The 23706-nt window shown below is 54.3% G+C and overlaps 12 protein-coding genes across 12 annotated transcripts; 5 read left to right on the top strand and 7 right to left on the bottom strand.

The window, feature by feature from the left end:
* Positions 1-275: 275 nt before the first annotated feature.
* Positions 276-1723, bottom strand: N7532_004229 (DNA replication factor Cdt1 C-terminal domain-containing protein; the record flags this gene model as incomplete). The annotated part of the gene is made up of 2 exons (XM_056616723.1): positions 276-1505; positions 1559-1723. 2 exons carry the CDS (start codon positions 1721-1723, stop codon positions 276-278), a joined length of 1395 nt encoding a protein of 464 aa, XP_056477080.1.
* An 868-nt stretch (positions 1724-2591) lies between these two features.
* N7532_004230 (uncharacterized protein) lies at positions 2592-3246 on the bottom strand (the record flags this gene model as incomplete). The annotated part of the gene is made up of 3 exons (XM_056616724.1): positions 2592-2792; positions 2953-3053; positions 3135-3246. 3 exons carry the CDS (start codon positions 3244-3246, stop codon positions 2592-2594), a joined length of 414 nt encoding a protein of 137 aa, XP_056477081.1.
* A 1496-nt stretch (positions 3247-4742) lies between these two features.
* Positions 4743-6814, bottom strand: N7532_004231 (C2H2-type zinc finger protein; the record flags this gene model as incomplete). The annotated part of the gene is made up of 2 exons (XM_056616725.1): positions 4743-4916; positions 4973-6814. 2 exons carry the CDS (start codon positions 6812-6814, stop codon positions 4743-4745), a joined length of 2016 nt encoding a protein of 671 aa, XP_056477082.1.
* A 3248-nt stretch (positions 6815-10062) lies between these two features.
* N7532_004232 (uncharacterized protein) lies at positions 10063-10320 on the top strand (the record flags this gene model as incomplete). Its single annotated transcript, XM_056616726.1, has 1 exon — positions 10063-10320. The coding sequence occupies one exon, from the start codon at positions 10063-10065 to the stop codon at positions 10318-10320; it is 258 nt and encodes an 85-aa protein (XP_056477083.1).
* A 750-nt stretch (positions 10321-11070) lies between these two features.
* On the bottom strand, positions 11071-12525 carry N7532_004233 (putative Golgi transport complex component Cog5; the record flags this gene model as incomplete). Its single annotated transcript, XM_056616727.1, has 1 exon — positions 11071-12525. One exon carries the CDS (start codon positions 12523-12525, stop codon positions 11071-11073), a length of 1455 nt encoding a protein of 484 aa, XP_056477084.1.
* A 941-nt stretch (positions 12526-13466) lies between these two features.
* N7532_004234 (class II aldolase/adducin domain protein) lies at positions 13467-14609 on the top strand (the record flags this gene model as incomplete). Its single annotated transcript, XM_056616728.1, has 5 exons — positions 13467-13734; positions 13795-14055; positions 14112-14244; positions 14306-14474; positions 14535-14609. The coding sequence occupies 5 exons, from the start codon at positions 13467-13469 to the stop codon at positions 14607-14609; spliced, it is 906 nt and encodes a 301-aa protein (XP_056477085.1).
* Positions 14610-15374: 765 nt separating this feature from the next.
* Positions 15375-16067, bottom strand: N7532_004235 (protein SYS1; the record flags this gene model as incomplete). The annotated part of the gene is made up of 2 exons (XM_056616729.1): positions 15375-15747; positions 15823-16067. 2 exons carry the CDS (start codon positions 16065-16067, stop codon positions 15375-15377), a joined length of 618 nt encoding a protein of 205 aa, XP_056477086.1.
* Positions 16068-16106: 39 nt separating this feature from the next.
* Positions 16107-16289, top strand: N7532_004236 (uncharacterized protein; the record flags this gene model as incomplete). Its single annotated transcript, XM_056616730.1, has 1 exon — positions 16107-16289. The coding sequence occupies one exon, from the start codon at positions 16107-16109 to the stop codon at positions 16287-16289; it is 183 nt and encodes a 60-aa protein (XP_056477087.1).
* Positions 16290-16524: 235 nt separating this feature from the next.
* On the top strand, positions 16525-16988 carry N7532_004237 (cytochrome c oxidase subunit 6B family protein; the record flags this gene model as incomplete). The annotated part of the gene is made up of 2 exons (XM_056616731.1): positions 16525-16749; positions 16866-16988. 2 exons carry the CDS (start codon positions 16525-16527, stop codon positions 16986-16988), a joined length of 348 nt encoding a protein of 115 aa, XP_056477088.1.
* A 766-nt stretch (positions 16989-17754) lies between these two features.
* Positions 17755-20591, bottom strand: N7532_004238 (putative RNA-binding protein (Nab3); the record flags this gene model as incomplete). The annotated part of the gene is made up of 4 exons (XM_056616732.1): positions 17755-18623; positions 18701-19057; positions 19130-19309; positions 19388-20591. 4 exons carry the CDS (start codon positions 20589-20591, stop codon positions 17755-17757), a joined length of 2610 nt encoding a protein of 869 aa, XP_056477089.1.
* An 804-nt stretch (positions 20592-21395) lies between these two features.
* On the top strand, positions 21396-21865 carry N7532_004239 (peptidyl-tRNA hydrolase domain protein; the record flags this gene model as incomplete). Its single annotated transcript, XM_056616733.1, has 2 exons — positions 21396-21644; positions 21710-21865. 2 exons carry the CDS (start codon positions 21396-21398, stop codon positions 21863-21865), a joined length of 405 nt encoding a protein of 134 aa, XP_056477090.1.
* Positions 21866-22236: 371 nt separating this feature from the next.
* N7532_004240 (snoRNA-binding rRNA-processing protein UTP6) lies at positions 22237-23485 on the bottom strand (the record flags this gene model as incomplete). Its single annotated transcript, XM_056616734.1, has 2 exons — positions 22237-23331; positions 23396-23485. The coding sequence occupies 2 exons, from the start codon at positions 23483-23485 to the stop codon at positions 22237-22239; spliced, it is 1185 nt and encodes a 394-aa protein (XP_056477091.1).
* Between the last annotated feature and the right edge of the window lie 221 nt (positions 23486-23706).

Consider the following 23706-nt stretch of genomic DNA (forward strand, 5'->3'; position numbering starts at 1 on the left):
TTAAGTGCTTACCAATTAGTGGCCGGCCCATACTGCAGCACAGCGATGCATTGCCCTAGGCACCAATCTACAAATGAAGCCTGCGGTTTTCTGATTATTCGTAATATTACCTAGGGATATTCTTCGAGTCTAATGGCTAAAGCCTCTAATGGTAGAGGGTATAACATGAGGTGCTAAAGTACAGGGTATCAAGCACAACGCTGATGCAGAACCGTCTCGAGACCAGCTCTGCGGTGATAATTATAGGATATGTGATTCAATCATAAAGAATCCTTTCAAATGCCTGTCAGGACAGACCCGGGTGTGCAAGAACCTGTCTTCTCCCAGTCTACCTTCAATTGGGCAACCTTGGCCACAAGCTCCTTAGCCGCAATATCCTTGCAGGATTTCAACACAACTGAGCGCATCTCGTTGACTGTCACGAGGTTCACCCAGTGTCCGGCCACGCGGGTATCCGCCAAAATCTCAATGCACGCCTCAACTTCCTCTCTTGGAATGGGATTGCGGACAGAGTCACGCACATGCTCGACCATGGTCTCAAGCTTGAAAGGCTTGCGTTGATTCGCAAGCATAGCTTTGATACCAGTGCCGACATATCCAGCGGGGCGGAGAAGTGCCAGGATGTTCGCAACTTCCTCCACACGCTCGGCCGCAGCTCGGCGTACCATTTCTTTCTTGGTCGGAGGAGGAGGGAGTTTGGATTGGCGGAGCTCCTTATTCTTAATACGGTCCAAGAGACTCTGTCGGCGATTGTTGGTGGCAGCCAGAGTCTTGGGACCAGTATTTTGTGTCTCGGCACGCATCATCTCGGTCTTCATTCGGATCACACCTCCTCTCAGGTCCTGCAGACGCTGCTGGCCTTTCTGGAACGCGGAAAAGGGGGCGAGCGATTCGTGGATAGTAGCGAGGCCCAGAGTCTCGAGAAACAAAGCGGGGCGATCTTCTTCCTTGGCATCCTTCAGGGACTCTTCGGTTTGTTCCCAGATGAGGTCAAACGATTGCTCAAAAGCATCTTGCAGGGCGGAAGGCTGCTCATCCGCCTGCACCACCACCACTCGCTCAAGACAAACTTTTCCGAGACCGTAATTTGCCAGACGATACGAGACTTCTTTAGCTTTCAGGCTGCGCTCCCAGACCCAGACGAGGCGCTGCAGATCCTTGGGCTGCACTTTGCGCTTCTTCCAAATCCGGGTGACGCTGGGAAGGAATTCTCTGAGGTCGGCAGGAGTTGAGGGGCCATTGTGGGCCGCGTGGATGAAGAGGGCTTGAACGAAAGCGGAGTGGAGATCAACAAATTCGGTGATACATTTAGAGCGAGGAGCGAGTTTCGGCTCGGGAATGACTTTTTGGAAGTTGAGGGTGCGCTGCTTCGAAGGGGTGCCGGGGGTGGAGGGCGACTCGGGGATTTTGGCTGAAACACGAGTTCGACGACTGGGCGTCCGCTTGGAAGTAGCAAAGTGGCCGCTGCGAGGCGAGTTGACAGAGAGTTCGCTAAGCTTCAGAGACTTGGAGGGGTCTCGGCTTCCTCCGTTGGTGGTTGCCGGTTGGTGGTGTCGACATTTTCAATCTCTTGCAGTTTTCGCTTTTTGGATGGAGAAACCGGGAGGGTCGCAGCTTTCTTCGTGGTCAATGGCGCGGGGACACTGGCTTTCGTTGCCCGGCCAAAGGCTGAGATCCCTGGTTGAGCCTGGGGAAGGCAGGGCGCTCTGGCGGTGCACGGCATCGCGACTGCAGTTTTTTCTTGTCTTGTCGCTCCAGGGGTCGGATTTCGGGGAAATCAGGAAATTGCGACCTGCGATTGGAGACTGTGAATGATAAGCAGAGTAAGAGATACCAAATGGCAGTATTAAAAGGTGAGGTAGAATGAGGAAAGCTCAACTGTGGAGAGGAAATCGGAAAAGAAGGCCGTGTTAACAGGGCGCGCAGTGCCTGAGACGCGTCGGCGCGTGTGGAAACACGCTTGTCCCGATTAGGCTTAATGAGTGACACGTCGCGTAGCAACTTCGTTCTCGACAATTTGAAAAGAATAAATCTCGACAGTAAATTTGTTTTGGAAATCACAAGAGACTTGGGAATCGCAAAGTAAAATAAACTAATTTTATAAGGAACAGTTCCCGTGGGGTGGCATTCTCGTCACTATGGTGATGGCCTGGTATCGGAATGCGCCACGGGGATGGTCCCTCGACTGCACGGGCTTTAGTCTGACCGAGCTAGTGATAAGTCTGGCCTGCTCGATCAATTGGCCCCGTTGCTGCAAGTCAACCAGGCGGGGCCACGTTTGTTGCAAAAACTTACGGTGCCTGTGGTGGGGGGAATCTGGATTTGACGCTATATAGCCGGAAGCCGATATTGACCATTCCGGAGTATTTGTCGGTTTCATTCCTTCCTTCAGAGTTCCACTGGTCTGGCTTAAAATGCATTCAAGCTCTGTAGTTAGACGGATTGATCTCGTTGATGTATAAGATGATTCATTCATAGTCATGCGCCATTATTATGAAACTAGAGTGACGTTCCAAAACCCATCCCTCAATACAGGGGTGAGTGAATACCGAAGTACCTTCTCGACTCCAGCAGAGATTATGTACTGATCTCTATTTCTTCCTGTCGAACCAGCCCGAGACGGTTCCCTTCGCCTCGCCGGCCTTTTGCTCCACGGTCCGATCCACCTGGTCGACAGTGCTGTTGATCTTGTCGCGGGCATCTTGACGGAATCCATCGAGCTTCTCCTTGCCATCCTGCGCGGCCTCGGGGATGCGCTCGTCCAGCTTGAACTTGGAACGGGCGTTGTTGATCTGCAAGTTAACCAGCTTGTTAGCGTGGTCTCCACTATTTGGCATACATCATAGAACATCAGGAGCGGGAAGCATGGACATGGCAGTCGTGCCACCATAACGCAAGCAGGAAGCAGATGGGAAAAGAGTAAATGATGAAAAGAAATGGGGTAGACCGTACAGCTTCGTCGACTTGGGCACCGGCTTCCTTTCCGACCTCTGCGCCCTTCTGTTCGGCGTCCTTGCCCATGGGCAGCTTCTCGCGCGCCTTCTCGGCATCAACTGAGCGCAGCATGTTAGTCAATACATTCACACGGCACAAGACATAAATCATGGAACAAGCGACCGAATTGGACGACATACACTTCATCTCCTTCTTCGCGCCTCGGACATCGCCGCCCGCACGGTAGAGGTAGTACCCGCCAGCGCCGGCAGCGGCGAGACCCAGATAGAGACCGGTTCGGTTCTTCGACATGATGGTAGAGATTTGGAGGAGAGGTGCAAGGAGTCAGGTACGAATACTTTGTAGAGAAGAATTGGAGGACGGTCGTACGGGGTTCCTTCTTTTAAAGGCCGGTCGCAGTCACCAGACTATGACGTCTGTCGTGCCGAGTTCGTTCGTATCCTCGTTTCGGCCGGATACTTTCGTCGGCCGGCACGAGCGATGCAGGCACCTTTGTGATACGTCGAATAAATCGAGTCAATCCATTAAGCTATGCGGCAGCTTCTCCAATTATTCAATACCTTCGAATCCTACTGAGATCGATCTCATTGCCTCTCTTCCCTTCTCGCAGTTCGACAATTGACTCCGCACTAAGCAAGCTCGCCGCAACGCAACCAGGGCGGCTCCATGCCAAATCGAGACCAGCGTCGACGTCATCGGCCGGTCATGGTCGCCGCGTACTTGAAGTTTCCGCTTTTCATTGCTTGGACGAACCACGGTCCTTTGCTAAGCGTTCTTCTCGAGCTTGCTTCGGGCCTCGATTTTCCCATGGCCCTTGGCGGATTTAAAGTGTAGCTGTGATGGGCGATGCGGGTATGAGTCCGGGGCGATCCTGATTGTTCTTTGCGGGGTAAACGTCATCTACATATTCACATGAACCCACTACAGCTGTCCTACTACATGGTAAATGCGTTAAGCTACGGCTAATTCGCGGCCAATGCAGATTGCATGGGCAGTCATATTGGGTTATAACATCCTATATCATAAAGTCCTGATAAAAAGTCCGTAGGTAACATGACATGACATGATCCACCGCATAAGGTGTAAAAAGGTGTAATAAGACAAGGCAATCGAACTGGAACCGAAGTAGACGTGGAGAGACCACCGATCAGATCAAAAAGAAGATGGGACAGGCAGAAGAGAGAAGCAACCTAGACGGCAACTGGGGAGTTGAAACGATCGAAGCTACGCCACGACCAGGGAGGAAGAGTAGGGTGGATAATGTCCAGTTCGGCGAGACTGGGGTATCGTTATGCACACGATGCCATCCATACGCTCCTGCTCGAAACGCCAGGACATGCAGCAGAGAACCGTCAACCGTGAAGGAGGAAAAGAGAAAGCGCACATCAAAGTCAAAAGTGAAAAACCAGAATACCAAACCTAACCAAAACCAACAAAATACTCCCAAGCAGATCCAAGGAGATTTCATTTCATGTATAAATTCGTCAAGTCGTCATATCGTCAGCAGATCTACCGTGAGATCCCTGGAAAGAGAGAGAGAAAGAGAGAGATGACAAGAAGGCGAATGGTGGGTTATGCCTTCGAGATTCTTTTCGCTGATGGTGGCGGCGAGAAAGAGAGAGAGAAGCGAGTCAAATGTCGCGTATAGATGGACAAGAGCAGGATGCCAAACATGGGTCCGTTCCGTGCCGCATGTAACTATTCAAGTGTATTTGGTGTCGATGCATCATGAAACAGTATATAGACAGTTCTTGTCCTGCTGTACTGTCGGATATGACCATGGCAATTTACAGGAACAGCTTGGCTGCTCCTTTATTTTCACTGGTCGCGACGGCAACCAGGGCCTCCAGCCGCCCCATACCGGCATCGCGGGCGGACGTGTCCGAAAAGGCGTCCGATCGGGGTTCTTGCTCGGTGGGACCCGGGTAGCCGTCGGCGTGAGAGGCGGGTCGATCACAGATCTATGACGGCATTAGCAACCGAGGCGTGGGCCGTCCGTTCGAAGAGGAGTTCCTACCGGTTGAGGGTGGTCGGACGGTAGAGAGGAGTCGTGGGATTCAATATATCCGCTGCTGTGCACGATCGCCGGGTGGTACTCAACCGATGCCGTCGACGGGGTATGAACTCCTTCGCTGCTGCTGGAATCTTCCGGGGAAGTATGGGCCGGTGGCCGGCTTCCAGTTGAGAGGCTGGGTGCATGGCCTCGATGCTCCTCGGGGCTTCGTTCCGCCGTCGGGCCAAACGTCGGTTGGTAAGATGAGGAAGGGCGAGAGGAAACGTTCTGGAGCTCTTGAATGGTCTGCTGGCTCCATTGCGATGCGTCTCTGGAAGATCGTCGATCACGGATGTCCAGTCCCGTGAGATTGGTATGCAGTGACATATCCCAGGAGACATGACCACGGCGATGGCCCGGGCCAGGAATTGGAGGCGCCGGACGCACCGATGGCTGGGTATAGTTGAATCCCGAGCTAAATCCGTGGCTGGAGGAATGGGGAGGTGGGCGGTGTTGACTATCAATTTGCATCGGGCTCGACTTGCGGGTCGGTGGGGTCAAGGGTCGCTGTTGCGAGACGACCTTGTCGAAGCTCTCGATTCCAGGCAAACGCGGCGGCTGCTCTGCCGAGTTGTTCCCGCCATAAGACTGGGGTTGGACGGTGTCGGGTGTATGATATTGGCTCAGACCACTCGTACTAGGGCGGCCAAATGTTGGGTACGTCGACGGGTGCCAGGTTCGCCTGCGCATTTCAGCTTCCGCAGCGCTGATCGTGCTCTCATCTCGTGATGCTGGGTAGTTGCTGCTGGTTGGGCTAGCAAACACTCCAGCTGCATTCGGGTAAGGCGGTCCAGCGGGTGAGTTGGCGTAAGACGGAGGATACGCATTTCTATGCTGTGCGAGAAATGGATTGCTACTAGTCGGTACCGAAAGCCGGCGGGCCGCTGTCTTACCCTCCCAAAAGCCGTGTGACGCAGAGGACATGGGGGAGGCGAAGTGTGGGCTGCTACCCGTTGCAGCAGAGAAAGCGTTGGAAGGGGTGTATGGGGAGGCTGTTGCTGCAGAACCAGGAATGCCACGCATCTGACCTGGCGGCGTACTTGGAGGCTCGCCCATGGGGTCCAGGCCCATTCGCGCTCGTGCGGTCGGGTCGGTGGCCATCATCAAAGGCGGAGGTCTGCGCCGAAGCTCTGGGGGTTGGCTGAATGTCGAGGTGGTGGATGTAATACTCGAGGTCGATAGATTCCGACTGTGGCCCCGGCTGTGGCCGCCGCCGCCGGCGCTGCCTCCTGTGCCGGCTCGTGCCCGTCCAGGTGGACGCACCCGGTCTGTTCGTACCTGACGTTGAAAGCGGGTGCCTGTCGCGGCCAACGAGTCCCCGGGAATGTCTTCATTCACGTGAACGGTCTGCGCATGTTGTCGGAGGTTGTCGAGCCGGGAGAACCGCCGTGAGCAGTGACACTGGAAGGGGCGTTCGCCGGTATGTTTACGGATATGTCGGGCGAGATGCTCGCTGCGGGTGAAGCTGAGGTTGCAAGGTGGGAAGTCGGTACAGAAGAAGCGCTGACCCTTCTTCTTCTTCGATGGGGGCGCACTGCCCGGTTCCCCTTCGTGTTCTGACTCTCCCTCGGAATCGCCGTGCATCGTCTCGTCCGAATTTGAGGAGGTCCTGGCGTGTCCGGAGACCGCTCGCGCCGAGTCTTCGCTCCCCAGGGTGTTGATCCCGGCGTCCGGGGGTTTCTCTGTCGTCGACGATCTATCCGGGGTGGCGGGGATGCCGTTCGGCAGGGCACGCGGGGTGGTCGCACCGTCCATGGCGATTTCTTCGGTCGTGGCCGAGTTGTTGACGGGGAGGAAAGAAGTCATGATCGGCGACGTAAGAGGTGGAGGCGGGTGATGTCAAGCTGGCTCGCTGCTTCGGAGCGGGCCAGAGGCGAATGACAGCAAAGAACCACCCTATCCTCCCGCGGTCACGAAGCCGGTAACCCGATCCGTTTCACTGATGACCCCAGATCCAACGGGGCGTCTCTCGTTTCTGAGCGGTTGGAAGTGTCGAAGAATCCGCAGGGCCAGGCCGGAATACTCGGAAGGGAAGGCGATGCGGAGGCGGATGGCGAAGTTGACTGTGAACATTTGCGCAAGAGAAAATCTCAGTAACCGGACGAACTACACACGAACGACCCCCTTTGAGAATTTCGGACACGTACGATTGTTGGAGGTTGGCTCTTACTTGCCTCTCTTTTTTGGTCTTTTTTTTTTCTTTTTTTATTTTGTGATGACAAAAAAGGAGGGGTGGCCAGGCCAGGCACAAACGGAGGAGGAGGGGGGGGTGGTTAGAGGGGCGGAAATGGAATGCAGCGTAGGTTGTGGCGACGCAAGGGTTGGCGAGGGGAAAAATGTGGGAGGAAAAGGAAAAGATCGTTAGCCGATCGCGAGCATCTCTTGAGAAAGAGGCACGTTGCGAGGGAGACCGCCACGCGAAGAAACTGGGATCGTTGGGATCGTCGAGGGTGGGGGGGCCCGGAGGCGGTTTCAGGATGTCGTAGCTGAGCCCGGTGAAACTAGGCGAGCAGGTAGCTGGGAATCAGCGTGAGGGAAAGATCACGATCCGATGGAGGATGGGATCGATCTAATGTGGAGGGAGATAAGGAGAGCAAGCCACCGAGAGGGCCCTGGTGGGAGAAGAAAGAATTGAAAAGGAACCCAGCCTGGGGATGGAGTGGTGACGACGAGAAGAGGCTTATCGGAAGCGAGGGGCGAACGAGCAGCTTACGCCGAGTCAGACGGAAGATCCCAGGAACTCGAGGCTTCCGGGACTACCGATGCCATCGTTTCACCAGATCGCGTGTGTACCTACCTCAATACATACGTGACTTTTTTCTCGGGACACTCATCCTGTTTCTTGGATACTAGGATACTACTAGTTTTATCCATAGTATACTGCCGTGCTGCTACGATACTGCGAGTACACTACTACTAGAGGAAGTATAGCCTGGCACGCAGATCAGCCAAGCAGATAGAGGCACCAGGCACCTGATGATTCATGCCCCAGGGTCCTCGAACCCCCGATCCCGCGAGCCACGGCGGCGGGAACAGAGTCCTTGACGTTGACCACCCAGTGGAGCCCGCGCGAGTTTGGCTCGGTGCCCACAGGGTGGTCGAGACCGCGTTGACTTCGTATCGTCCCTGGTACGATGCTCTGCAGAGGGTCAGGGTAAATGGAGTAAACCCATGCGGGCCCCCTTGCATCCGATGTATCGCTTGCAGGTCATCCTCCGAAGCCCCCGTCATACGAGACTCTGCGCGCTTGCACGTTACGCAGTAGGGGTCCTGGCCATTCCGAATGGTCCGTCTGGATCCTTTTTCAAACACTTGAAAGACGTAGGGTCAAATGCAAAATGAACATGAAAATCTCCGTGCACCACGCTAGTGTAGTCTCATCGGACCCCCTGTCGCACTGGGAGGGGTGTGCTGTACGCCACAGCACGGGTTTGGCTCGAGCCTCGAGGTCCATGGACAAGAGGTACGATCTGGCCAGCCTGCCATCCTGGACTCTGACTACTTACTAGCAGTGCCATACTCCATTTCTATATAGATTTTGGAGATGCGGGGTCTCCCATGTCGGCTATCGGGACTGCCTGGTAGCAACACTCATAAAAGTATTAATAGTCATGTATGTACCGTAAGGTATACTTGTACCGACCTCAAATCTGGACCTCCTCAGCATCTCCCTCCTCTACATCCACTATGTAAGGTCGAAAGCTGGTTCCTCGAAAACCTCCCCCGCACGTCCAGCTGTTTCGAAACCTTCAGGGCCCGGCGGGCACCGACTCGCCCGTTAGAGCATCTCCGTGCCTGCGTCCGTGTAAACCGGCTTACTTTCTTTTTTCTTCCCCCTGGTCTGCAAACGGCACTGCGCGCAATGAGATCGATGATCGACACTTCTCCCCCAGGTCGCACAATAGTCGCCCTCCACATGACGATATGCGGACGAGAGTCCACGGTACGCAAGTACTTTAATGTACTCTATTCCCGCCGTCCGAGAGTTTTTTCCTGCCCGGTTGTCATGGTCCGTTGCAGCCCGCACCTCCTCGCGACCCAGACTTGGGTGCTGAATGAAGGGGGGCAAAGACAGGCAAGAGGGGAAAGGCCGGCGCGCACGGCAACTGGGATCTGTGACGCCACCCGCAACTGGGATGATGTGCTGCCATTTCTTGTTTTCCTCTCATCGCCTCCTCTTGTTTTTCCACTTTCGATCTTTCCAACTAGTCGCACCAGCGGGGAGAAGGCCATAGGCCATGGGAGGAGGGGTCTGGAAAGGAAAAAGGTGGGATGCAGGACGGTGATTGGCGCAGGCGTCGTAGGATACACGTACGCTGAGACACATCGTCCCCCACGACTTCATCATCTATGGATTGCAGACGTGACTTGACGGCAGATAGCCCCGAGGCGCAGATCAACGCCCTGCCCCTCTTCGGGGGAGGGGCTGTTCACTGCAGACGGCCGGTGCTGATTGGCAAGGCAGTCCACAACGGCAACGCGGCTGGGATCAAAGGGCCTCGCGGGTACCTGTAGGTACATCTGCAGGGCGCCACCACCGAGCCCGCGGCCAGTGCGCCAGGTAGAGCCAGGTACCGATCATCGTAGACCTACGTGAGAGGCAGGGGCTGCAGGGCTGATCGATAACCGAAATCATCGTGAGCGACAGTGAGGACCCGTTGATACTAGCCCTCAATGTATTGCACTACTTCTACTATAGTTTTATTACAATAGTAGTCGAGTAGGCACCACAAGTAATTTGAATGTCGAATCGGCCCAGGTGGGTTAGTGGAAAGCCTCGCGATCGACAGGGTGGATCGAGTGACGTCGTCGACTGGTGGCGATCGGCAGACCTGGAGTACGGAGTACATCCGTACCCCCTATACTTAGGGTACTATACTATACCCTAGGGTCTGTACTAGAGTATAACCGCTCGTTCCTGGGCCTGACTCGGACACGCCAGGGACGGGGCTGAGTCGATCCTGTCGTGGCAGGGTCGCCTTTGAAGCGGTCAACTTGCAGAGTTGCAGATGACAAGTTGTCGCTCGTGGCCTCGTCGAATTTGGCCCCCGCCAATGACGCCGCGCGCTCTGCATGTCGAGCCGGGAGGATCCATGTACCTGAGCGTGTCGAAGGATGTGTCGATGCGTACCTGGAGGGTCCGGCCACGTACGGCGTGCACGGGGCACTCGTCACGACACTCTGACCTGATTCTCGGCACCATGACACAGAAGATGAGGCTATTCGGTACCCTCCCGAACGGCGAACGAGGCGGGGAGCTGGGAGCTGGGAGCTGCCAGCTACCAGAGGCCAGCAGGGCCCACGTGGTTTGAGATCGGACGGAATGCTGGCTCGCCTTGACAGGCATCTGCCAGTGCCAGTGCTAGTACCATCGCCAGGTTCCTGCCTCCCATCCAGCTCGACAACACTGGCACGCTCGGATGCTGAGGATTGGCGCCCGCGGGCATTTGTACATGGCACAGCAAGGCAACCCGAGTCAAACTGCAGTGCGCGCGGTCAGGTCCCAGCCACCTTCAAAACATGATTCCAGTAAGCCACCCAGTGCATCGTGCAGCAGTCAGATGACTCCTCATTCCCCCGTAAAATCTCCGAGTCCGGAGCTTTTTCTTCCCACTGGTTCTTGAAGCCTTATCCTGCCGGTGTCACCTCGTCCATTTCCCAAGGTACGTTTACCTTCTGCCAGGTACCTGGGACCTGGCCGATGTTCTTTCCCTGGGGTAGTGCACGGCTGCCAGATCGGGTGTACCGTGGTTGAAAAGATAGAGTTACATGAGAGGGGACTGATCAGCGAGGGATCACATCCGGGTGGTTGGGAAGAGACGGGAACGTTTACGGAAACATATGAAGAGGCGCGATACACTAGTGTAGGGGAGCACTGCGCAACATGTGCTATGCGTTGGTTCATTAAATTTGGTTTGTCACCACCTTGCGGTGACATCTATGCACTGTGTTAAATGTATATGAGATCTGCTGTAGATCTTTGCGCCCCATGGTCCCTGCGAGCATATCCACGCCACGCAGAGGGCCAGATAGGAGCAATTAGAGTTGTTAGACGGCGTAGTTCAACGCCCTAAATGTCCGACAACCGAGCTGACCATCACCGCAGCCTCCCGTTCCCAGTTGCCCACGCTCACGGGGTCGGTCCCCGATCGGCCCTTATCGGCCATCGCGCCAGTGGCCGATGCCTGGGAGGACCGAAGCACACACTCCTTGATCTCCGTCTTGAGTCGGTCCCGGTTCGACCGCAGTGTCCGTGCAGACACGCCACCGCGGTTCACAATCTCCTGGACACGTCCGCTCAACGAAGAGGCGAGGGACCGCCAGTAGTACGACGGCAACGAAGAAGTGTCGAGATTTCGAAGCAGTGGTTGCAAGAGATTATGAGTCTTACTCTGGTCTGCTGCCGTTTCGGATTCAGAAGGAGGCTGGTCGACAGTGGTGCTGCTCGAATCAAAGAGAGGATGTGATGGTGCACGAAGGTGTCGTAGAATGGACTCGAGAGCGACAACGTCCTGGCACCGGGCGGAAACATCTGCCAACGCTCGGTCCATCGTGGGTAGCTGCGATAGCGCCTTTGCAAGAGTGTTCACGGAGCTCATTATGGCGGTATGCATGTAGCCCTGCAGGGTCGAAACGAGGAGCTCAGCCTTATAGTCTGATGCAGAGACGGTCCCTTTCGGCATAGGTGATAGGAGATACAGAGTCGCAGCGGCGGTAGCCAGTCGTGACTTTGCGTCGCGAACTTGCTTGTAGCTCGACACGGACGATTGGCCATTTGAGGTGACCCTCAAACTTGATATCGAGAACTGATTGACGGTCTGCTGTGCCCTTGACTTGATCATGTTCTCGGCAGGGATTACAAACTCATTCCGCAACGTGCGAGTAACTTTCACACGGTCCAGCCCATATCCCTCGTCATCTTCGGAGGTGGCCGCGAACATCTGCCGCAGGCTCAGGATCGTGTAGGCTGCACGCTCCAACGCCCGAAAGCTCTCTTTACCAGTTGTTGACGCTGCTCCCTCGGCGCCGGACGTGTTGGTCTGTCCAACGCTTCCACGTCCCAGAATCTCTGCGACTTGGCTCTCCAACTGCCGGCCCAGCCCGAGACAGCGCGACACAGCTCGTGCCAGCCGAACCGTAGCCAACGACTTCTCGGCCGCGATGCGGGTTTCGTCCGCGGCCTTCCATTTTTGCACCACCTCCTTTTCCAAACGCTCGTAACCCTGTGTCACGGAGGCAATCTGCGTTCCTGTCTCTTTCAGGATATTGTCCGCCGCTCCGGTTTGATTTTGGGTGTGGGCTAATAGCGGTAGGGCGGATTTTGTAGTCAGGGCATGGATATGAGTGTCGATCTCCTGAAGGTCAAACAGTACTCGTGAGAGCGGCGTTGACAGATCCAGGGGCGTGTCTGTTGCATTGTTGGTACTGAGTACAAGTGCATTGGCGAAGCCTGCCGGTGAGAAGTCGGGGTCGAGAAAGGCCTCGTAGTCGATGTAGGACGGCTCTGCCTCCGCCATGGTGAATAGATATATCGTTCGAAATGGCGCTCAATGCCTCGAGGCGCCTGTTCTTGAGATCTGTATCGAAGTGCGCAGAAATGTGGTGGGCACTGTAGTCGGGCGAGGCACGCTTTGCAGCATCAACCCCGTAAGAGTGTCGCCAGAAGGCTCAGGGCAAATTGACACACTTGCACGGCAATGGGGCGATATTTTACAAGTTTTGTCTGCCCTCAACTCTTCCTGGCACCGGAAAAGAGTGTCAAATGTAGTTCACGGAGAGAGACAGCTGTCGCGAGCTCCGCGATAATCCCACACGGCGCCGATAAAGTAGTCACGTGTTGCCGTTATTGACACCTGAGGCCATAGATTCGAAGATCCAAGTTTCAAGTGCGGCGATGAACAGCATTTCCTTAAAATCTCAGAAAAAGCGCTAGCGCGTCACTTTAAATCAAAGCGATTCTCCTTTTGAATTTATAGTTCATAAGAAAAATATAAATACAAGATGTAAACAATCTCGAACTGGTTACACAAATTGGCACCTAACACAATGAACAAACACATCGACGAGCGATTGAGGATGCCACCCGTTTTCCTCAATCAAGAGCGATGTTTTGCTCTCCAATCGTAAGATTCCGGGCACTGCATCAATCATCGTCTAGCTAGTGGTCAGCGGAAAATAGTCCGCGCCTTTCTTCGACAGCACGCCGCCTTCCAATGACACCCAGGCGGGGTTTGGGGGGTGGGGCCCCCATAGATAAGGCCATGGCCTCGATACAATCCGCGATCCTTACTCACATTTCCCCGTGCAAATTGCCGAGAAGATACGGTGGGCATACTTTCAGTCTCCTTCCTCTACTCCGCTACTGCCAGTCTAACTGACCTTCGACATCAGGTCTCGTTATCCAAGCACCCGTGAAACCAAAACATATATCTTAGTTTTACCCTTTCGTTCATCCAACATGGCAAGCTCCACGGTTACTGCTCAACAAACCGAACGCTCGTTCGTCCTGGCCGGCGAAGAGCAGATCAAACCGGCAGCCAGCGATGCTAGCTTCCAGTCTTTGGCTCGAGGCAACCGGAACGGCACCCTGAAGTTGCGCGGAATTCCCACGTTCTCGGATCCGCTGGAAAAGCGGAAGTGGATGAAAGAGCACATGGCAGCTGCTTTTCGCTATTTTGGCAAACTTGGCTATGGAGAGGGCGTCTCCGGACACATCTCCATGCGAGGTATGCGACGAATTCCCGCAGCCAGGATTGATGCGATTTATACTTACTAGTGGTGACCAGACCCCATTCTGAAGGATCACTTCTGGATGAACCCCTTCGCCAAGCACTTTTCCACTATCAAGGCCTCAGACCTGGTTCTGGTGGATGATGAGGGTTATGTCACTGAGGGTGGGGCCCAAATTCCCATCAATGAAGCTGGCTTCATGATCCATTCCGAAATTCACAAGGCTCGTCCGGATGTCATTGCCGCAGCGCACACGCATGGTATTCATGGCAAGACATGGAGTGCATTCGGAAAGCCTATCGAGATGCTCACTCAAGGTATGATCATCTTGTTGGGATGCCGATAGAAATAAGTTAACAAGATCGAATGACAGATGCATGCAACTTGTATGGCCGTGTGGGCGTTTACGAAGATCATGGTGGCATTGCCCTATCACAAGAGGAGGGAAGACAAATTGCCGCCGCGCTTGGCAAGGATAACATTGCATGTATCCTTCAGAACCATGGGTAAGTCCAAACGAGCATTGACAACCCTGTTGCAAACTGTTCTAACGAGGAACTGCTATAGTCTTCTGACTGTCGGTCGAACGGTGGATGAGGCGGCCATTCTATACTCATTCCTCGAGAATGCTTGCCACTCTCAACTTATGGCTGAAGCAGCTGCCGCGAATGGTATTCCCAAGAAAATTATCAGCGACGAAGCAGCCAAATATACTGCTGATGTTGCTCAGAACCCAGTAAGTTCGCCAGATACGAACCTTGATGCAAGAGTTACTAACTTTATTTACTCTTCACAGCACAACCTCTATACTGAGTTCCAACCTGAGTTTGAATTGATCGTCGAGGAGAGCAATGGAAGAGTTCTCCAGTAAAAGGATCCAGGTGACTCAGCAATATCCTTGACAGTCTCGAGAATCAGCTTTAGTAGAATAAGCGCTTATTGAATAAGGTAATAAAATGATTCCCCACAGGTCAAACCTGAACGAGGCAAACACTTCCAAGATTGATCATTCGCTGATCTCCAAGGACAAGAACAGCCTTTGTGTCTCGAGCCCAAGAGGGCCGCTGGGGAAACGATTCAGTAAGGACTGTCCTTGGGCTCCTACTCGGTACTAGTCGTAGATATAAACAAGTCGCTGCTTCCTGACAACCCGCCGCCCCAGGATCCTACTAATCCACATAATTACAGTTTTGGTATATCTGATGAGTCTCAGCTCCAGGATTTGCATCCCATTAACTGTTTTAAGCCTTCCCTGAGAGCCAATTATGGTAATTTGCATGTCCAAATGCTATCCCACGTCGTACCTGCTTATCTACTTGTTCACCACATCTACTTTTCCGTCTAGTTCTGAATAATGAGTATCATTGATGGAACCTAGCTCCAGTTGATTCAAACACTCCACGTAATCGACAAACGAATATGAGTATTCATTTCTCATGCCCAGGACAAACGCCATCTATACGTATGCAACCGTGGCAGGGTATTCAAAAAATGAGAAGAAATGCAGAAGCACCCCAGCTGACCAGAAGCAGGGATCATGACAACAAAAGAAAATACCTTAAAGTTACAACCCAAAGAACAAAATAGAAAAGAACAGGGATAAAGGACATTAAGAGGTCAAGCCGAGATGAAGTGTTTATACAGCGTGCTCTCCGGTCGCCTTCAGCTGATCCATTTCATACTCATTCTGAAGACTGCGCTCGCGCCCACGACCCCGTCCAAAGCTTGACTCCTGCTGACCATTGCCGCCAGTTTGCTGCGAGGATGCGGCCTGGCTGCTACCTTCCAGCCCAGTGAAGGTGATCGGCCGGAGTTCTCGGTGCTGGCAAGCCCACATACCGACAAAAATCATCATAGAGGCACTGGCGCCTTGTAGACCCCACCAGAGGAGGTTTGAAGGAAGAGAGTGGGTATAAAGGGTGGTGGCGACGAGGTGCAAGAAGTGAATCGTGAGGGCGAAATCCGGAACCAGCTTGGACCGGGAGACGAATAGAAGAAGGAAAATCACGCTATTTAATACAGCGGTCAGGCAAAGGAGTCGAAATGTCGGAAGAAGACTCGGCGACCTGCCGAGGTGGACTCACCTAATGAAACAGTTCAACATCCAGACAAGTCCAAGCATCCACCCCACCGTCGTATCCCCGCGTAGATAGTCCCAGCCAAAGACCAAATTCAACGAGAATGGCGTGCCGTACACCACTGTCGTGAAGAGGATGAGTACCGTTGCGCAGGCATAATAGGCGATTTGAAGTACGATGATCTTTCGGACGATCTTTAGCGGCGGGAGGTCGGTTCGCGAACCTGCTTGGAGGCGCCGACGTCCGGCCATCAATTAGGAGGCCAGCGGACCTTTACTGAGCCGTCTATAATGAAGGAGATGCTGGTGGGAGAGGAGCGCAACGCTCGAGTCAGGCGAGCGTGGCGGAAGCGAACATGCGATTGGGCGCAGGATTCGAAGGCTGTTGAGCGTATTGGGAAAAATGCGCTTTATTTTGGGTACAAACCCGACGGAAACGGAGTGTTTATGTTCTGGGATAGCGATAGGGCGTAAGCAGTCGTGAGTGTCGTGGGAAAAGGGAGACGGACAGCGTTGAGGCCGTGACGATCAACAGGCAGAGTCTTGGCGCTGCCGAGTCCGCGGGAGCCACGACCTGCAACCTTACGCTCTGCGCTCCACGCTTCCGAGCATCGTGACCTCTGCGCCTTGCTACACAAGACGTGTTCCTGACAACTACCTATCTCGATTAACTACACGATCCATACCGACCACATAATCTTCTTTCGAAATGGGGTGGCTTCCCTGGTCTTCTGGCGAGAGCAACAAAGCTTCCGATGGCGGCCGCATCGCCCCGGACCGAGGAAGTCGCAAGCGCTGCTGGGACGGCCGAGACCTTTTCTTCGCCTGCCTGGACCGGAATGATATCCTAGATGCCATCAAGGATGACAAGGAGGCACGACGCAAGTGCGCGAAGGAAGTGGAAGAGTTCGAAGCGGCCTGCTCCTCGACTTGGGTACGTGCAACATCTCTTGGACTTTTCGAGGGCAAGGCACTGGTAGATCAAGCTACCTTTTGTGTGCTTCAGTTGTCTTCTTATGGGCTGGGACTAATGAAGCTTTGGCTGTTTAGGTGAAATACTTCAAGGAAAAGCGCGTGATGGAATACAACCGAGATCAAACAATTGCCCGGATCAAGAAGGAGGACGCGGCGACTGTGCAAGAATTGAAGTCGCAGGGCTGGAATTCTAAATAGGTGATACTGGTCTGAGACGGGAGTTATTGATTACGGGCTGGATGGCGGACGACCTTTGTACATTATGTACCATATCCACTCATCATGTTTTCTGACGACTTTTCGCTTTAATGCTACTTTCTATGCATTCGGCAAGGCCACTTATGGACATTACCTGATCCCAATTCTTATCTGACAGGTTTGAGAAGTTCTACTTGGAACACTACTGAGGTAAGCATTGGTGCACTTGTAAATTTGATGGATTCATGCGTTGCTGGATTTGTCCTTAGCGAAACTGTTAGATCCAAGCACACAAACAGCACGGCAAAGTCCCGAGTCGTTGGGATGACTTCAGAACTCGGACATCATGCAAAATCAATAGAAAAAACATTGAGCCTGAGGAAAGCAATGTCCGAACAGGACGAGCCATATTACTAGTATTTGCACTGTGTGGATGAAACATTAACCGGCGCAGATGTAAGCGAGTAAAAACTCGAAGACATTACTGCAAATGGAAAAAATACATGACAACTCCGGCCTAGACACCACCGTTCACCATAGTATCTAGTATTTGCTGCCCAGAGGGCCCATGAATCAAAACAAAACGCCGAATATTGCAGTCGCTGGATACATGCCAGCATGGGAGATGAGGATAGGGAAAACAAAACCAGAGAACAGCAGACAAAAACCACCGCAGCATTTGAGCTGTGAGCAAAACGCCGTGCTCCAGAAAGCAAATTTGGAATCTGCAATAAGGAAACGATAATGAGGGAGGAAAATCATTAAATCATTGCTTCCATTTGGCCAATTGGTTCATAATGTTTTGGACATTGGAACCAGCAGGTGCCTGACCATGTGGCGGCTGACCCCCAAGACCCTTCGCAAGAAGTGAAAGAAGGTTTGGATCGGAGACCATCGGAGGATTTTGAGGATGGATGGCGAAAGGAGGGTGGAGGAAAGGTTGTTGCGGGGGCGGGGGGACGGGGGGAGGCCGGTTCGCATTGGTCAAAAGGCTCGCCAGGTCGGCGTGCGGAGGGGGATTGGGGGATGAGAAAGGTGACTGCGCTGCCGATCCAGGCTGCGATTGAGGATTGGGGCGCTGCTGAAGGGCCGACAAGAGGGATTGGAGACTTGGACCGTCCATAGAACCAATCAAGTTCGCAATGTTTGGTGGGTTCGAGAGTGCAGGCATCGCGGGCTGGGGCATCGCGGGCTGGGGCATCGAAGGCTGGGGCATAGGCATAGGCGGCAGGTGAGGGACGCCGAAAGCCGGATTAGGCGCAAATGAGGCGGGGGCGGGGCCTCGCTGCATTGCTTGGGCTTGGTGAAACATGAGTTCGGCCGCGAGATTGGGGTCGAGCTCGGGATAATCACTGAAACGCACGTTGGTTGGCCCGGCGCTTCGATCAAATATCTGGAGGGGAATTTTGCGGGAGAACTGGTTAGGTCGTGATAGACGAACGACGGCCAGCACGCCCTCGACATACTGACGCTGGACGGCAGCACCCAGAGTAATTCGGGGACCAAGGACCAGAACATCTACACGGAGACCGCGATTGCGAAAGGCGTTTTCCACATGCAGGGTGAAGTTCCGGTCCACTTCTTCCAGAACAAGGACTTGGACTTCAGGGACATCTCGCGGGGCTCGTCGAGGGACTGGGAGATCTGCCTCTCCTTCATAAACACCACGAGGCCGGGGACTCGGGCTGCGATACCGACGGTCTCGGGTATACGGAGATCGCGGGGAGCGGGGGGTGAACGCGATCGTCGTCGGTCGCGACGGTCGAGTCGTTCAGGAGTCCGATCTCGGGATCGATATCCATCTCGACGGAAAGGGCGAGGCGAAGGCGAGCGCGGGGGGCGATAATCATCACGTCGGCGGTGCGAGCTAGGTTCGTCCCGGAAATCACTGAACGGGAGCCGAGCGGCTTCATGCGGCCGGTCGAACCGATCGCCAGGGGCTCGGGCGCTGGACCGGGCAGGACCAGCACGGCTGAACTCTGGCGATCGGGAGCGGCGAGGTGGCGGCGCACGAACCGGCTCTGCAGGGCCGGGTCTGGTCGATCGTTGTGGCTTGGAAATTTCCAAATCTATAAAACGAAACAATCATTGTTAGAAACACGCTGCTGAGCGCTGGGGTAGAGCGCTGGAAGCAAACTCACGTATTTTTCTACCGCGAACCAGCGCCCCCTGTTCGGCCTGGAGCGCTGCGTGGCAAGCACCTGCCTCGAGGAATTGAATGAATCCATATGCCTGTTTGATCGAAATCTGCGCCAATTTGCCATATTTGTGGAAAAGGTGGAACATGTCTCTCTTTGTCACTCGCTCGGTTGGGAGGTTGCCTGTGACATGGCAAAAGTTAGTGATGAGTGTGCGATGGAGGGCGTGTTGTGCATGGGTAGATAGGGACGGCTACTGACCAACGAAAAGTCTCGATCCCACAGGGAAGCGATCCCACAGGCCTTCAGTCACGTAGACTCGCTCGTCGTGCAGAAACTCGTCATATTTCTTTTGGACCTCCGGCCCCCAGGGCGAATCGTCATCTGCGCCTTTACCGGGCCGTGCTGCAGGCTTATCGGGACGGCCTTTCTTAGCGGTCTGAGCGGGAGCCTCTTGGGACGTCTGCGACTCCGCGCCCGAAGAAGAGTTGTTTTGCTGGAAGCTGGCAACGGGCGGCGGAGGGAGGGCACCGACCCCGGAGCCGGCGCCTGGGGGGCCTCCAGAGGGCATGGAGGGGAAAGATTGATGGGCTTGGTTACTGGCGGTTGTCGCGTAGGCGGGGTTTTGGGCAGGGGGGAGTAGATGATAAGCGGAATCATCGTGGTAGTTGGGGGGTTGGTTGGAGGGGTGGAGGGGTGGGCGGGGGTGGTTCAAGGACTGAGTGTCCTGAGCAGATGATAGACTGGGTTGGAGAGACTCGTCCTGGGTTGCTTGATGGAGTGACGAGCCTTCCTCTAGAGAAGGAGCAGCGCCGGTGGTCGCCGTGGCGGACCGATGCGAGAGATTGTCCAGCAGAGTTTGAAAATTGACACCGGTTGCACCAGCACCAGAATTCGACTCCATCTCGGTCCCTGCCGCCGTAGTCGCCGTCGTATCATGGTTCCCCTTGCTATCCTCATCTAGGCGCCCTGGAAAAGTGGACAAACCCACGGGGTTACCGGCATTGTCTATGGCGCCCATCGTGGCGAAGCCCTGAGAGCCCGGCACCACCGGAGGCGCATGGGAAGGTTTGGCGTTTGGAAGAGAAATACCGGCGTTCATGTTGCTGGCCTGGGCAGTCCCCGCGGGGATGGAAGAGTAGGAGTCTCCAGAAACACTCAAATCATTCATTGCAGGATTCCCGGATTGCGGACCATGCAAACTACCTGCATCCTGGCTCGACCCCGGGCCTACCCCCTCTCCTCCCGGGGCAGCCGACCATCCATCTTGGGTATGAAGTGTAGGAAAAGAAACCTGGGGGGCGTCTGAGCGATCGTACGTCGAAGTGTCGTTGAAGACAGGGTCCATTTGGTTCTCAAGAACAGGGATGTTGGCTGGCTCCGGGATGTGCAGCGGTCGTGGGCTTTCCGGAGTCAGTGTTTTTCCGCGGAAGTGAAGAGCTTCATCAGGGGGATCGGGCGTCATGTAGACTGAGAGGAGGAGGTCTCATCTACGAGGGGGGGGGGAAGAAAGAAATAGAAGAGGGAGAGCGGCGCAAGTCAGATGGTGAATTTTGCAATCGCAAGCTAAGGTGGGGCGATCAGAAAAAGACCGGGCCCGTTTGTAAGGGCGGTAAGGTGGTAAGGATCCCAAATAGGGCAGACGGGGCCGAGCAGCGACCTTCGGAGAGTGAAATGGAAAGGTAACCTGAAGCCAGGAGGGGGATGCATGCTGCAGGAGCTGTGCGAGCAGCATATCATGCAGGTCAACAGCGATCTTTTGATAGTCCGGGCCAGTGTACCTTAGGGTACCTTACAAGAATAGTCGCGACTGCATGCATACATGTATGCCTGAGGGTCACTATAGAGCACTACAAATAGTAGTACTGCGCACTGAGTGTATGTAACGTTCTGTATTGGAGACGTACGGTATTGACTCCAGTTATAGCAACCGCCCGAACATTGCGCCACGATTCCGCCAATAACAGCACTAAGCGCGTCCGGAGATCAAGGTCCCCTCAGTGCTTGTTCTTTCGGGGGATTCGATACGTCGTACTAGTACAACTTGTTGCTAGTTCCTCCCGACTTACTCCTGTCGGCAGTGACCTGCACCAGCTGACCTGGCCAGACCCTCTTTTGCGGCGGCCTTGCGGCCCTTTTGACGTTTTAATTAGTCACTCCAACTCGTCCCTGAAGTTCTAGTCGCCTCCAGCTCCACCCATCGTCCCCGTTCACCATCACCATTTATTTTTGCTCCCAAGTTTCGAGCTGCCTTGACACGATACGGACAATGCCGCTCTGGCGGTTTGCTCACGCCTCGTGGACGCCTTTGAGAAAGTTTGCCTCGCGTTCAAACGGATCGGCTGACTCGGACCTCGAACTAGCGAGGTCGTGGCTGAACGCCTTGCACTCCCGCACCATCCCCCGCCATATCGGCCAGGTCTCCTTCAGCCGTTCAAGCGGTCCTGGAGGGCAGAACGTGAACAAGTCGGTGCAACCCGAGATCATCCCCAACCCCCCATCTCTCCGTATCGGAGAAGTACGATGGTGTACTCTCGGGGTCCTGGTAATGCGCCAGATGCTAACGTGGGGGTGAGCAACCAGGGTCAATTCCAAGGCCACGTTGAAGGTCCCATTGGCGGCCCTGTTGCCGTTGGTGCCAAGTTTGTTGCACCCCAAGCTACGGGAGTCCCGCTATGCGACCGACAGGTCCCAGACGCTGGTGATACAATCCGACGAATCCCGGCAGCAATCGAGTAACGTGGAGGCGTGCTTTGACAAGCTCCACCACTTGCTCGAGACGTCAGCCAAACAAGTCATACCCGGAGAGACTTCCCAGGCACAGCGGGATCGGGTCCACAAGCTACAGCGCGCCCGGAACGAATCGCGGCTCAAATCTAAGAAATTCCAAAGCAACAAGAAAAGTGATCGACGAGGAAGCAAATACGATGATTGATAGTGAAGGACCCAATTGTAAAGAGAAAGAAACAAAAGATACTAACATGGTAATGTCGGAAATATTTGTCCTGGAAGTTGACTATACACATCCCGCCCAACGCCATTTAAGTGCACATGAGAAATGACCATCGTTCCCTCGGATATCGCTCGGGAGGCTGCCGTTAAGCTCCCGTTCACGCCTTTGACGCGGTGCGCTCCGCGTTGCGCAGGGTCGCCATGATCACCTTCCTCAGCGAGGGATCTAAGCTTTCCGTCTCGGCAATCGGCCGCAACCAACTCACGACCACCCGGGCCAGGCTGCTGTCCAGGTGTGTCTCCTTCAGACGGGCAAGTGAACTACCAAATGCCCTCGGGAACTCAGCCGATGTGACGGAAAGACCCGCAATTGGGAACTTGATGTAGCAGATCTGGGTACGGGGGCTGGTGGGCTGCTCCGACTGCATTGTCTCCACCACGTGGCCCAGGATCTTGCGCAGACACGGCGTGTCATGGAAGTCGGAAACCATCTCGTAAAATTCGAACCCAAAGAGATCGTCGTTGTTGAAGTGCTTCATGGCGGCATCGAAGATGGCGAGCGGGATTGCACCACTCAGTGCCGGAGTCGCATTGAGGGTTTCCAATGCAGCCTCATTGGCCTCATCGTCGGCCCCACTGGGGTTGATGTCTTCGCCCGTAATCTGCGGGAGTGCGATCATGTCGGCATCATGGTCGAGTTCTTTATCCTCAATGGGTTTGGGCTGTTGGCTAGCCTCGTCGAGGCCCAATATCCGTTGGCGTGCTACCAGCTTAGCGATGTAGATCAATTCCAATTTGGCATATTGAATCCAAAGTGTCCTGGAGCTCTTGCAAAACCGTAAACCGCGCTGCATGTAGCTCCGAGCCTGAGACATATCCGCATGGTCGTCGAGAACGTATTTGGCGGCATAAATCCACAGCTCCGCACTGGTCGGGTGCAATCGCAGAGCGTCCGTGAAGATCATGGAGAGCTTCTTGTGGGCCTTCTGTTTCCGCGCATAATCAATGCACTGAATCCAAAGGTTGAGGTCGCCATGGAACTTGCGAGTGGCGCGGTCGAGAATGAAAAAAATTCGGCGTTGACCGCTGTGTCCGGCAGATCGGATACCAAGTCGCTTTACTCGCTTTTTGCGGAGGGAGTCGAGGTTCATTTCGTATTGGACATATCGCACAAAGTCCACGGGCTGTGCGCCGCGCGCGTTCAGCTTGTGCTCGAAATCCGACCGTTTCTTGACGATTGAGGCGATTTCATCCTGGCGATTTCACAGGTCACGGTCAGCGAGTCCGTCCTCACGGTGCGTCCCCGAAAGCACTTACCTTGCTAAAAATCTTCTTCCGCTCATACTCTTTGAGCTCAGGCACCGACTTTTCAAGGAAAAATCGAGCTTTATCTGTGGCGGCCGACATGGCTGGTTTCTTGCTATCAAGAAAAAGTTGTCGGCATGACAAAGATCTTCGCGCGGCGGTTTGACTGCGCTAACCATATCGGGACTAGCTCCACACCGAGGACACTTGGGGAGTTGTGCTTCCGGCAAAACATCACTTTCCTCAGGGGCCCTCCTACGTACCTCCGCCTTTCATTTCCTATCTCTTCTCGACACTCTTTTGATTCTTGGCCTTTGAATTCT

Source organism: Penicillium argentinense, assembly GCF_028826775.1.
Source record: "Penicillium argentinense strain IBT 30761 chromosome Unknown utg000004l_segment0_segment0, whole genome shotgun sequence".
NCBI lineage: Eukaryota > Fungi > Ascomycota > Eurotiomycetes > Eurotiales > Aspergillaceae > Penicillium > Penicillium argentinense.